The sequence below is a fragment of the Girardinichthys multiradiatus genome, chromosome 20, assembly GCF_021462225.1.
Source record: "Girardinichthys multiradiatus isolate DD_20200921_A chromosome 20, DD_fGirMul_XY1, whole genome shotgun sequence".
Taxonomy (NCBI): Eukaryota; Metazoa; Chordata; class Actinopteri; order Cyprinodontiformes; family Goodeidae; genus Girardinichthys; species Girardinichthys multiradiatus.
The window spans coordinates 21,202,603-21,214,868 of record NC_061812.1 but is presented as its reverse complement, the minus strand read 5'-3'; the positions used below and the strand labels follow the sequence as shown (position 1 = coordinate 21,214,868).

The following is a 12,266-nucleotide window of genomic DNA, read 5'->3' as shown; positions in this document are numbered from 1 at the left end:
CTTTTGAATGCAATTTTTCAATGGTATTTTAAGCTGCTACTGTTCTAACTTTCTATTGCTGCTAGCTGTACTACAGTTCTAACACTAGCTTATGCATAAACAATAATGTGGAGTTTCATTTCTGTTGTTTTTTTTATCTTGCTTTTTTACAGTGTTGCAGTTTTTATGTTAAATTGCAATGTGATCACAAGCATTGTGACTGTAATCATGGATGGCCCTATTTCTAACTCAAAGCTATAATCTAGTCAAAGGGTAAGCAAAGAGGTTACTTGGCAAAAATACAATTCTCCAAGTCTATTATGAAATATAAATCTCACTGGATTTTATTGTTTGTCTCACAGTAAAGTAAATGATCAAATTTTCCACTTTTACATGTTTTTTTATCAGACTACTTTGCGAAATTTAAATGTCCAGCATTATTGATTCCTCCACACGTCACTACGCCTAAAATGTCAGCTCAATACTAGCCGTTTTTCCAGTACAAGAACAACTTTCAAATTACAGATTCTTTTGTCTGACAATGAAACCATAAAGTGTGAAAAAAATATATATTTACATGTTTTCACTATTTTAATCATTTTTATCTGCAGTCGGCGCAGAGAAAGTAGGAAAAACCCCTATCCCATGATTCATTGCGGGTCAGATTCAATCTGATGTCAATTTTTGGTTTATTTGTTATTATGCTTTACAAATAGATTGATTTAAACTTGGTTCAGAATCTTATTATGTTAGCATTCCATAATGTTCCATAAATAGTTTTTATACTGTTACTCCTGTGTTTAGATAGCACTTAGTCTTGCCGTGTGATAAAACATTATGCAAGAAACTGTCATTTTCTGTTACCTTTGGTTAATCTGGATGAAATCCATGTATAATAATACCAGCAGCCTCATTTTTACAATACTTATTTTAATCTTAAATCTCACAGTTATATTACCTACTTTGGAACACAACAAAATGCAGTTAGGTAGGCTTTTATTTCTTTTTAGAAGACCGAGAATCAAATAATAACTTATTCCAGATATTGTTTCATAATTGAATTTCAGCCTAAAGATATTTGACAGCAATAGCATTTAGTTTGCACTGTTTGCTCCTTCAATTTGCAACAAGCTGACATTCGCCTGTAAAATCTGGTGGCGGTTCAAAAATGTTCCCCCCAAGCAGTAGAACAGTGTTGTGTTCTCATAAAGCACCTTGGAAGAATAATTAGAAGGCTCATCTCTTTTCTTTCTTTTCAGCCAGCGTTCACCTCCTGCTAGGCTTCAAATATTAATGGAAGGCTTTTATTTTTGTGCCAGGAAGGTGACCTTCAACGTGTGTGTCTCTGCAGTGAAAGTAATACTCCACTTTCTCTGTAGACCAAACGTTTTAAACTACAGCTTTCAAGACAGATTGATGTTTTACATTATTTGCTGCTCTTTCTCTCACCAAAGGCAGTCCTAGATGATCTCTACTCAAGCTCCCTGATAAAAAAGATTTCTTGTTGGAGATTTGATGTTTTAAATTTTGGCAATCAACTTGTAACTTAATTTTATCCAGATTCAGTAAGATTCAAAAGCCTGCCCTTCAGAAATTATTCATGTATTATCTTTGATTAAGCAGACAAGTACTTGTGAAATCATTAATTTATGAAGACAACGGTTTTAAAAAGTTTCTTTTATTATCTGTATTCAAAAATAATACAGAAAGACAAAACAGCTGTTTTAAATGTGAATTTAATAAGCATTGATTATCAGTTGATTATATTGGACCCATTAGCTCCTGTGGCCCTGGGCCAGGTTAGCAGCTGTTAGCAGGGGTTTTCTACAGGTGTAAAGGGACAGTGTCTTGGTAAATATCCTGGCAGTGCTTGCAAAGTGACAAGGAATTGCTGTCTTAAATTTTAGGGTGATAACAATTATGCTCTAATAAATCTTGCTGTGGCCATTGTAAGTAGTAGTGTAGTAGAAGTATTAGTTTTAACTGCCGTGAAACTAAAAGCAGACATATTTTGATTTGTACATGTTTTTGTTTCACGTTAAAAAAAGGTTTTGCAAGTAACTTTTATATTAGTGTTAAATAGATAGGTTTAAGCAAGACATAGGCTGCCATTAAGCTTCAGTTATGTCAGTACCCTAAGTAAAACTGCAATGGTTTCATTGTACTCATGACTGTATGAATATCTGATTTGGATGATCTGATTTTGATTTGAAGCAAACGAGTTTGGAGGAATTTTCCCTTGTTGGTAACAAAGACAAGGGAAACGCCTGCTGTGTTTAAATCTGATGATAGGACAACCACCAACTGCTACAATCACTACACTGGGTTTTTTGGGTTTGATGGACATGTTTGCATCTTCATGTATCTCATAATGGAACTACTAGCTTAATATATGTCTAAAAAGACCAATAAGCATATTAGCACTTCACTTTCCTTTCAGATCTTTTAGAGGAATTAACCTGGTTATCTCCCCCGATATAGTGAGCCTGTATGTAGTTGTTTTATTTTACAGTCAGACACACTAATTCTGCTTGCTTTTAACAAATGTTTGTTTTCAATCATCAATAGAAAGAGTAAAGCTGGATCTTCTATAGATGAAAAACTTCAATGTGTCTTTTATGTGTGTTTGTTTCTTTTTTTGCATTTTATTTTTCAACATGGTAAAAATGTGAGCATTATTTTTGAAGGAATGAAAAGAAGCGTGAATGATTTTATTTCTATAATTTCAATCAACAGATATATATTAGGCAATAATTTCTTACTGTATTAACAAAACAAAAAGCTATTGGGACCCCAGCCATGGGTTACAACATTTAAGGCTAGTAAGAACAATGTTCGTTTGTTTTTGTTTGTGTTTGTGAGGAACTCAGCTAATGGTGTGTTCTGCTGTTAAAGTTAAGTCAAACTTTATTTAAAGGGTGGTTTTTTTTAACACAGATCGGCCATAACGTGTCGGATTAGTGGTATTTTAAAGATACATGTTTGATTCTGGTAACAACTATAAGCTTCTTTTGTTAGCTCCAACTGCTAATGGCTGAGAACATGTGCTCCCTCGCCTTATGAGCTAGCTACTGATCATTTACCCAGAAAGATTGTTAGTTTCCAATCTAGGAAATAATATTTTTTCCAAAATGTTATTGTACTAAACATGATAACTAACTATCAAAGCTAAAGTTAAAGCTTATTAATTCATATCCCACATTAATTCAGGACTTCAGAAAATCAGACAAAAAAGGAAACAAATAAAAATCCGCTACAACACACAATTTCAACAGATTCAAGACCTTATGGTCCACAAGTATGCATTATAACCATAATTAACTTAATTTAAAAATCTTTTTTTTTTAAAGATGAGCATTTTTTTTAGCCTTCAGCTCATAACTAAGACTGTTGCTCTATACATCACCCAATGTAATAGATCTGCAAACTTTTTATGTCGGATTTTTGGTAACAATAATATACCTTGAAAACCTTCAATTTAGTCTCAGCGAACAAGTGTATTACTAAACTGGTAAAATTGTCATTATTTTGAAATGATGTAAAAAAACAAAAAATGCCTGAATCATCAAAATGTAATTTTTTTTCCCTTTGCTGCATTTCTAGGTTTGTGAGCAGATCTCAGAGTGAAATTAAATAAATGAGAACATGATGTATGAATGTACAACAGGTTTATAGTTACAAATACAATAAATTATAAAAAAGTTCTTTTTTTTGTTTATTATTTTACAGCATCCTTTTTAATGGTTTATACACACTTCTTTTTTTGGAGTAAAACACAAACATTGAAATTAATGGGGGGAGATCATTCTTATCTTTGGATCACGTCCACACAAATGAGAGCATAAATACATGTAAACAACCCAGAGGACAAAACTGGTTTCAGGGCCAAGTCATCAGCGGGTCACTCATCTTTCAGAGCAGACCAATCACTGTTGCAGCTGAACTTTATTCTAATAATACAGTCTTGCTCCTAAAAACAACACTGGCCTAAGATTTATTTTTAAATCTTGATTTTTTTATGTCTCTACAGGTGCTGGGGAGTCTGGGAAGAGCACCATTGTAAAGCAAATGAAGTAAGTTAAAAAAAAACTATCTTTTATTTTATTTTTAGGTTTTGTTCAATTCTTTGTAACCTGAGATGAATCCTGTGCGATTAATGAGTAAGATACTGTAAACTGAAATAATTTGCAGTACGTTTGCAACCTTAAGATTATGTTGTATTTTAATGCAGTGTTTTTGTTTCTTGTGTTGAGGAAGGGCAAAAAGTAAAATTCATTTATTTAGAGAAGTAGGTTATCTTTTTGTTTATATTGTTGAACATATTTATAAGTACTAAAAAAAGGCAAGAACACAAACAACTTAAGTGATTCTTGAATGATTTTATTACTCCATTCATCTTTTGTGTGTGAGTTCTCTGCAAGTTTGCATGTTTTAAACCAGAACATCGATAGTTTACAATGGTGACTTTATTATTGTTAGATAATATAATCTTGGATTGCTACAATACGGTTCCCAGGAACATTCTAACCACTTTTGTTGAATTTATGCCTGTGAGATAAGTCTGTGATCACAGAGGCACTTGTTATTTCTGTGAAGGATTCAGAAAACCCACAAACACACACACAGCTGAGGAAACTAAATTATTCACATTCCTCAGGGCTAACCAGGCATTGAATCCATCTATTATGAGCTTCAAGTGGAAACAGTCCATTGCTTTTGAAATTATTTCATTAATACATTCAGGCACACAGATAAATCCCCACGTGAGACACACATGACAACCATCTGTTGTGTAACATTGCACACAAAAAATAGCCTGTAGGAAGTTAGAAAAGCCAGTCTTAAGACAGCTTAAAACTAATGAGGCCTTATGATAACTTACCACTCTGCTCATCATAAAGCAGTTCAGTTTTTTCCATTGGGCAGCTTGACTTTAGAATAAATAGAAAATTGTCTCATATTGCTTTTTCAGCACTTTGTTGTGCAGCCTGATGTAGCTGATGGAAAATATACATTGGGGCATGCAAAGGCAAACACTTCCATCATTCTTGTGCTTACAATTACAATGCTGCAAGGGATAGAGACAGCACACTGAATCAGCTGAATGCTGCAGAAATGGTTGTACTGTGTGTTTACCATAATGCTGTACGTCTTCCTGTACATCATGCTGAGACAGGGTTGAAGTCTTGAATTTTATTTGAATGTTTTTTTCTTGGTCTGCATGAGTAATGAAAAAGAAAATAAAGAAAAATATTTATATTTCCAGACTTTATTCCTTAATCCGTTGTTAAACAGTTCCATCCATCCTTTCACCCATTTGTTTCCTATACTGGCTTTTTCCATACAGGATCATGGGGGAGCTGGTGCTTATCTCCAGCAGTCTACGGGCGAGAGGTGGGGTACACCCTGGACAGGTCACCAGTCCATCGCAGGGCAACACAGAGCACACAGGACAAACAACCATTCACACCTAAGGGCAATTGAGAGGGACCAATCAACCTAACAGTCATGTTTTTGGACTGTGGGAGGAAGCTAGGGTACCCAAAGAGAACCCACGCATGCACGGGGAGAACATGCAAACTCCATGCAGAAAGATTCCCGACTGATAATCGAACCCAGAGCCCTTCTTACTGCAAGGACAGTGCTACCAACTGCCCCATCATGCAGCCCAGTGTAGAAACCCTGTTGCGAAATAATGTAAAGTATACAGAATACCTTTTGATAGCAAAGCAGAAAACTGTCATGGTTTGCTGGGTTGGATTGGATCAACATGCAGGACAGAGCGTGGGAGCCGCATGGTGAGTAAAGGTATTCTTCAATGAAAACAGAACTGGAACCTACAGCATGGGACACAGACAGGTAGGCAGACAGGGAGCAAAGAGTAAAATTGATCGTGGAGACAGATGACATGAAGCAGGTAGTAATCAGGATAACGAGTTGGAGGATCCAGTGGTGAGCAGTGAAAACCAGAGAGTATAAATACTGAGGTAGGGAGGAGAATGGACCAATGAGCAAGGTAGGCTAATCAGGAGGAATATGGGGCAGCTGATGACAAAGAATGCAGAGCAACTGAAAGAGGAAAAGTGATTAACACAGATAAGCAGGGAATCTAACAGATCGGCTGGTACACTGGTGCGGTCAGAACTACCTTGAACTGAACCCACTCAAGACTGTGGAAATGGTGGTGGACTTTCGGAGAACACCACCCCCATACACCCCCCTCACCATCCTCAACAACACTGTATCGGCCGTGGACCACTTCAGGTTCTTAGGAACCACCATCTCTGAGGACTTGAGATGGTCTTCACACATAGACACTGTTCGAAAGAAGGCCCAGCAGAGACTGTACTTCCTGAGGCAACTCAAGAAGTTCAACCTTCCACAGTTGGTCTGTTGGTCATCTTCTACACTGCCATCATTCAGTCTGTCCTGTCTTCATCCATCTCAGTGTGGTTTGGCTCATCCACAAAACAGGACAGGTCCAGACTGCAACGAATAATCAGGACTGCAGAGAGAATAATCAGAGCTGACCTTCCCTCCATCCAGGACCTATACAGGTCTAGGGTCAGGAAAAGAGCTGCTAAAATCTCTGCAGACCCCACACACCCTGCACATAAACTGTTCAGAGTTTTACCTTCAGGCCGCCGCTACAGAGCACTGTTCACTAAAACCAGCCGCCACAGAGACAGTTTCTTCCCCCAGGCTGTTTCTCTGTTGAACATTCAATAGAGTACAAAACAACAGCATACAGATGTTGCAAATGCACCTTTTTTATTAGATATGTGTATATTGTACATTGTAAATTTTAAATTGTAAATTTGTATATTCTGTAATGCAAAAACAGAACAAAAGAGCAAAGTGTACAGGAGTCAAATTCCTTGTTTGTATGCATGAACTTGGCAGTAAAGCTGATTCTGATTCTGATTAAAATCCAAGAATGTAAGAAGTAAACAATGAGCTAAAGAACATACATATCTAACACAAGAATAAGTCATAAACCTGGACTAATATGAATGAACTAAAAAATATAGCAACTGAAGAACATAAACATGGAGGAAACGGATCTCTAAAATAACATTTAAAGCAAACACTGGAGGATTATGACAAAACATGTTGGTATTAGTGTTGTCATATTATTACATATATAACTGTATACTGTAGTTGATGCATTATTAAATACCCTCATATCAAATTATTATTAAATACTTTGTTTAGCTCGTCACCTCATAACTTGAACTGGCTGGTCAGGTGAGCACTCTGTTTTTCATGTGTTCTTCCAGTACCCATTTTGCTCCTTCTCTCCCTGATGATGTAATCACAGACAGTATATGGGAGTCAGTTGTTGGGTCTGTATTGGCCCTCAAGCAGAGTACTAGTGTGGAGCATTGCCTGTTTTTATGTGCTACTGCTGTGACAGATTATTGACAGGTTACATTGATGGCTACCCACCTTTTATCGCACTCATTTCCATTTTAAGCTGTTGGAATTAATACTGGAATTGTGGATGAACCAAACCATTGGCTATTTGACCAGCCATGGCCAATGAACTCTTTTAGATATATGTGATTGTGTTTTCACAGGTTTTTTGACATTATGTTCAATTAGACACTGACACCAATAGTACGGCCACACGTGCTAATGTGTGCAATTCATTTTGGCTTTAAATACCACACTCTTTACAATTACTCCAACCCCAGGTAAAGATGTGTAAAAAAATAGGTGATTGTTATGGAGACTTTCTGTCTCCAAGATGCAATGCTCTGCTCCAGTTCTCTAAAAATGAGATATTAATATCTTTTTTTACCTACAAAGCATAATCCTCACTATGTGTGGTGGCAAGATCACAATCTTAATATCCTTTATTGTCATTGTCAACAGTACCATGAAATTGAGAAAAAAGCCATCTGGTCAGTGCATGAGCAATAAATACTTTACGTGAAATAGAAAAATGGAAGCAGTGTGTTAAAAATATTGGATAACTAGGATCTTTCTTCTAGTTAGTTACTTTTAAAACATGCTTTAATGTTTTATTGTTTTTAATGTTGAAAATAGGAATTTAGAGTTAGCTTTTCAGACTGTAAACAGAAATTAGCCAGAAACATGAGCACGGCAGTGGCACAGAGGTAGAGCGCGTGACCCATGTACGGAGGCCTCAGTTGTCGACGCAGGTCTCCTGGGTTCGAGTCCTGACCCGGAGACCTCTCCTGAATGTCTTCCTCCTCTCTCTCCACCCCATTTCCTGTCAGTCCACTTTCAAAATAAAGACCACTAGTGCCACAAAAATTTAAAAACAACCCAAAACAAATTGCCAGCATAATATTTAGAATACATCAGGTAACTGAGCATGTACAACTATTACCTCAGAAGGTGGATGTTCCAAAACAATTGTCAAACTTTTGGATAGTATCACTGTATAGTTACGCTGAAAAAAATGGGTAGATGTTGGTTTAGTCATACTTGCTGGATATAAAACCTTAAACAACCTTATGTTTTTGCATACAGTCTTAAGGTAGTCTAGAGAAAGGTCTTCACATTTTTTTCATTGAAAAGCCACAACTAATCTATTATGGAAAATACAAGTACTGGTTGTGCCTACACTTTATATGACTAAACAGATTGTACATAAAATCAGCTACATGCACTTGGAGAGTACATTAAAAAGAACAAACCCAATGTTAAGGTATAAATAAAGTTTGATCTTGCATAAATGTTTCATATATTTTTGGTAATATGTGGGAGGTAAGAAGAAAACAAGAATACAAAGTTAACACAGCAGAGCCACATTTACTTTTGTCCAACCTTTTAGCATTCTGTGCCTTTTTAATAAAATGCAAACTCCAATGAATAATTGAAGGCTTTTTAGATATATGTAAAATCCTGTTTTTGACATGTTGCCCTCCATCTGTTAATGTCTAATAAAGAACCTTTCTCTATGTAGGTACCTGTTTGCATCTTGTCAATAGACAGCTGTGGTGGGTTAATATGGCTTCTGATCAGTTTTTGAGATAAATCTGACAGCTGGTGTTCATAAATTAATAATTATAAGCACTCCTTGTGTATTCACACTTGCCACTTTTGGTCCGCTTTAAACGGATCAGAGTTCGTTTCCCCCCTTGGTCCGGACCTTTTGTGCAGGTGTGAATACACTCAAGCAAACCCTGGTCCGGACCAAACAACCGTACCGAGACCCACTTTTTGAGGTGGTCTCGGTACGCTTCCAAACGGACTCTGGTGCGGTTCGCTTATGGTCTGAATACGAACCGGCCCCGATCCGAACCAACTGCAGAAAACGTATGTCTCTTTGGACTTAACAAGCCACCGTAGCCTATAGCAAAGGTGTACGTTATACTCAAATCCTACCTGGCCAGCTGATTGTTGCAACACCGGGCATGTGGGACTGGGCACGCAGAGCACACAGTCTTCTTTTGTGTTCAGCACGCATTCTCCAACACTGCTCCAAACTTATAAATAGAACATCACAAAATCTGTGTTGAATGAGCTGCTCTTCACCCTCACAATAATATTGCAGCTGTAATAACGGCACAAATATGCAGAACAGAGGTGCTGCACGCAGCACGTCTACAGCTGTTTTCCTAAATTTCTGTGTCTGTGCTCTGTCCCGCTCCCGTCATTTCTGTCCAATGGGAGCAATGATCGTCACCTGCATGTCTTTGTTTACAAGTAAAGTTCACTTGCAAAAAGTACAATGTGAAAACAAACCGCACCAAACAAAAAAAATAAAGTCCACTTTTGCTCCGGACCAAACAAGTGGACCAAAGGACTTTCCTGGTGTGAACTTTTCTCCTTGTGTCCCAGCTTTGGGATGAAACCAGGACTGAACTACCAAAGAGACTGGAAATTCTGAATCCCAGAATGCACAGCATTACCCATTTTCAAGAAAGTTCCTAGGAAGGAGGATTCACAGCTGGAATCCCAATGGCATCATAGGTTTACAAAACTCTGGCACGCAGCAGAATGCTTCCCGTTTACTTGCTGAGGTTTACCGGCACAAGGGGAGACACGCGTGACTAGCTGTCTTAAACCTTTCTTTCTGAGCTTCAGCAGAAAAAGAATCTGAGCCAAAGATTCCCTAAGAAAAGACAGTGTCTCTAACTACGTCGAGTGAAGCTGCTTTTCCTTTCACTCCCCTGAGCGTAGGAACCACAACCTCGCACACTTTCCTGTGTTCGTCCGAGCAGAAGCCCCACCCAGCTGCTACTGAGAGCAGCCGCCACGGCTCCTTTGTTCACCTAGACCAGCTGAACTCGCTGCCTCTATATGACGTCCTCCTATTCATCAGAACGGTTCATTCTTTAAGTTTCATTTTCTTTGTGGTGCTAAACTGCTTCAGTGCTAACAAATGCTAAAAAATTGTTTTAGGTTGTGTTTTAAAGTTACGACAAACTGTGTTTCAATAAGAGGTTTAAACACAGATTATGTGCCGCCAGCACTCATACATGCATTAAAATTTTTATTAGTGACACTTAAAATCACATGTGGAACTAAACAGGTTTTAAGTAAATATTTCCTTTGTGTTAGCTGAACCGCTAATCTGGATGTGACATCATGTCTGAATGCATAAATGTTTCTCGTCACCATTTTAGTAGTCCATCACTCCCTGTGATGGCTGGTTAGCATATTTATTAAGAATCATCCAAAAGGGTTTTGATTTGTAATTCGGCAAATGATAATATTTAAATATTAATCAAATATTTTATTTACCTTTCTGATTTGCATTGTGAACTAGTTGTATGAGCACACACAAATTGTTGTTCCTACTTAGTTTTAAAGTAACCTCATAACAAACCATGGTTCTTAAACAAACGTATTCACATTGAACTGTGATATAATTGTATTGGTTACTGGTTTCAGTTTTATTCTTTTGTTCCACTTTTCCCATAGTTTATTAGTTTTTTTCATTCTTTTCATTTTTTATAGTAGCCTAGTTGAATATTATTAGCCTACTTAGTTTGTTGACTAAAGTACTTTAACTTGAAGTTTAATTATTTTGCTAATAAATTCAAATATTTTTGGAAGTGTTTATTCTATAAATGTGTGCAGGGCTTGCTGTTTGAGAACTCTGTTAATAATTTTGTTAAAATTATAATAATTATTAATAGTTGCTAAAAGCCAAATCACACCTATTGTTGCACAACACTCCTTCATGGTTTAACCTATGATAATTAGCATGTTGTTCAGTTACTGTGTTTTATCCAAATGAGCTTAGAAAGCTACAGCTTGGGACTTCTTTAGATTTTATCCTTATATTTTCAACACACTTTGTCATGTTTTGTGTAAGCCTCTGCTGAACCATTTTCAGTAGGACAACTATGAGTAAAGAGTTTTCTGTGTTGGCACAACAGCTTCATCTGACAAAACCAAGTGAAGCTGGAAGTTGGTCTCGTTTGAAGTAAAGAATCACATTTTTTAAGCAGAGAACTATGTTAGTGAACTAAAGCCTCTGTCAAATAACTCTTAGCAGTTTTTAGCTAATCCTATGAACCACCATCCATGTTCCCAACCACTGTCCAACCACACTGGACTGTTGGGACACCAATCAACTTTGCAGACTGTGAATTTATCCATTACTTTTCGCTGATATAAATGCTGCATGTTTTTCTGATATTTTAGGATCATCCATGAAGACGGCTACTCAGAAGATGAGTGTAAGCAGTATCGAGCAGTTGTTTACAGTAACACCATCCAGTCGATTATGGCCATTGTTAAAGCCATGGCCAGCCTCAAGATAGACTACAGTGACCCTGCCAGAGTGGTAAGACTCACAAGCTCAAGGCATTGATTAAAGTTATTGGAATAACTAAATCCGAAGCAATTGTGGATTAGAGGTCCCCCCTTTGGCCTCAATGAACCCTATTTTATCCACACCATCTGACAGTTGTGTCTAGTTCAGACTTTAAAGTTTAATTAATTGCTATTTATTTATTTGTCAGAGACCATGTACAAAAACATAAATCTCACAATGAAAAGAGATGCTCTAAATGAGACTTAGCTAAAGCTCATTTCCAACTGCAGTCCCTGGGTAAGTGTGCGCAACAATAAATCAATATACAATACAAAATTACCATTAGCTCATGCATAAAATACTTTCTTCGTATTTCATATACAATAAAAAAAACATTTCATAAAAATATTAATTGGCCTGAATTAGTCAATACTAAAATACTAGGAACAGATACTTCAATAGTCAGTAATACAAAATAAAAGGTAAGCATAACAGTAGAACGTATGTTGGTCGAGTTGATTATTATTAATGTATTTTTAGAGTT

At 36.9% G+C, this 12,266-nt stretch overlaps 1 protein-coding gene across 1 annotated transcript in view; it reads left to right on the top strand.

Annotated features, from left to right (window-relative positions):
- gnai2b (guanine nucleotide binding protein (G protein), alpha inhibiting activity polypeptide 2b) overlaps positions 1 to 12,266 on the top strand; it is a 65,887-nt gene that overhangs the window by 38,646 nt on the left and 14,975 nt on the right. The window contains exons 2-3 of the mRNA XM_047348392.1: positions 4,010 to 4,052; positions 11,611 to 11,752. Coding sequence (XP_047204348.1) covers positions 4,010 to 4,052; positions 11,611 to 11,752 — 185 coding nt within the window. The remainder of the gene's footprint in view (positions 1 to 4,009; positions 4,053 to 11,610; positions 11,753 to 12,266) is intronic.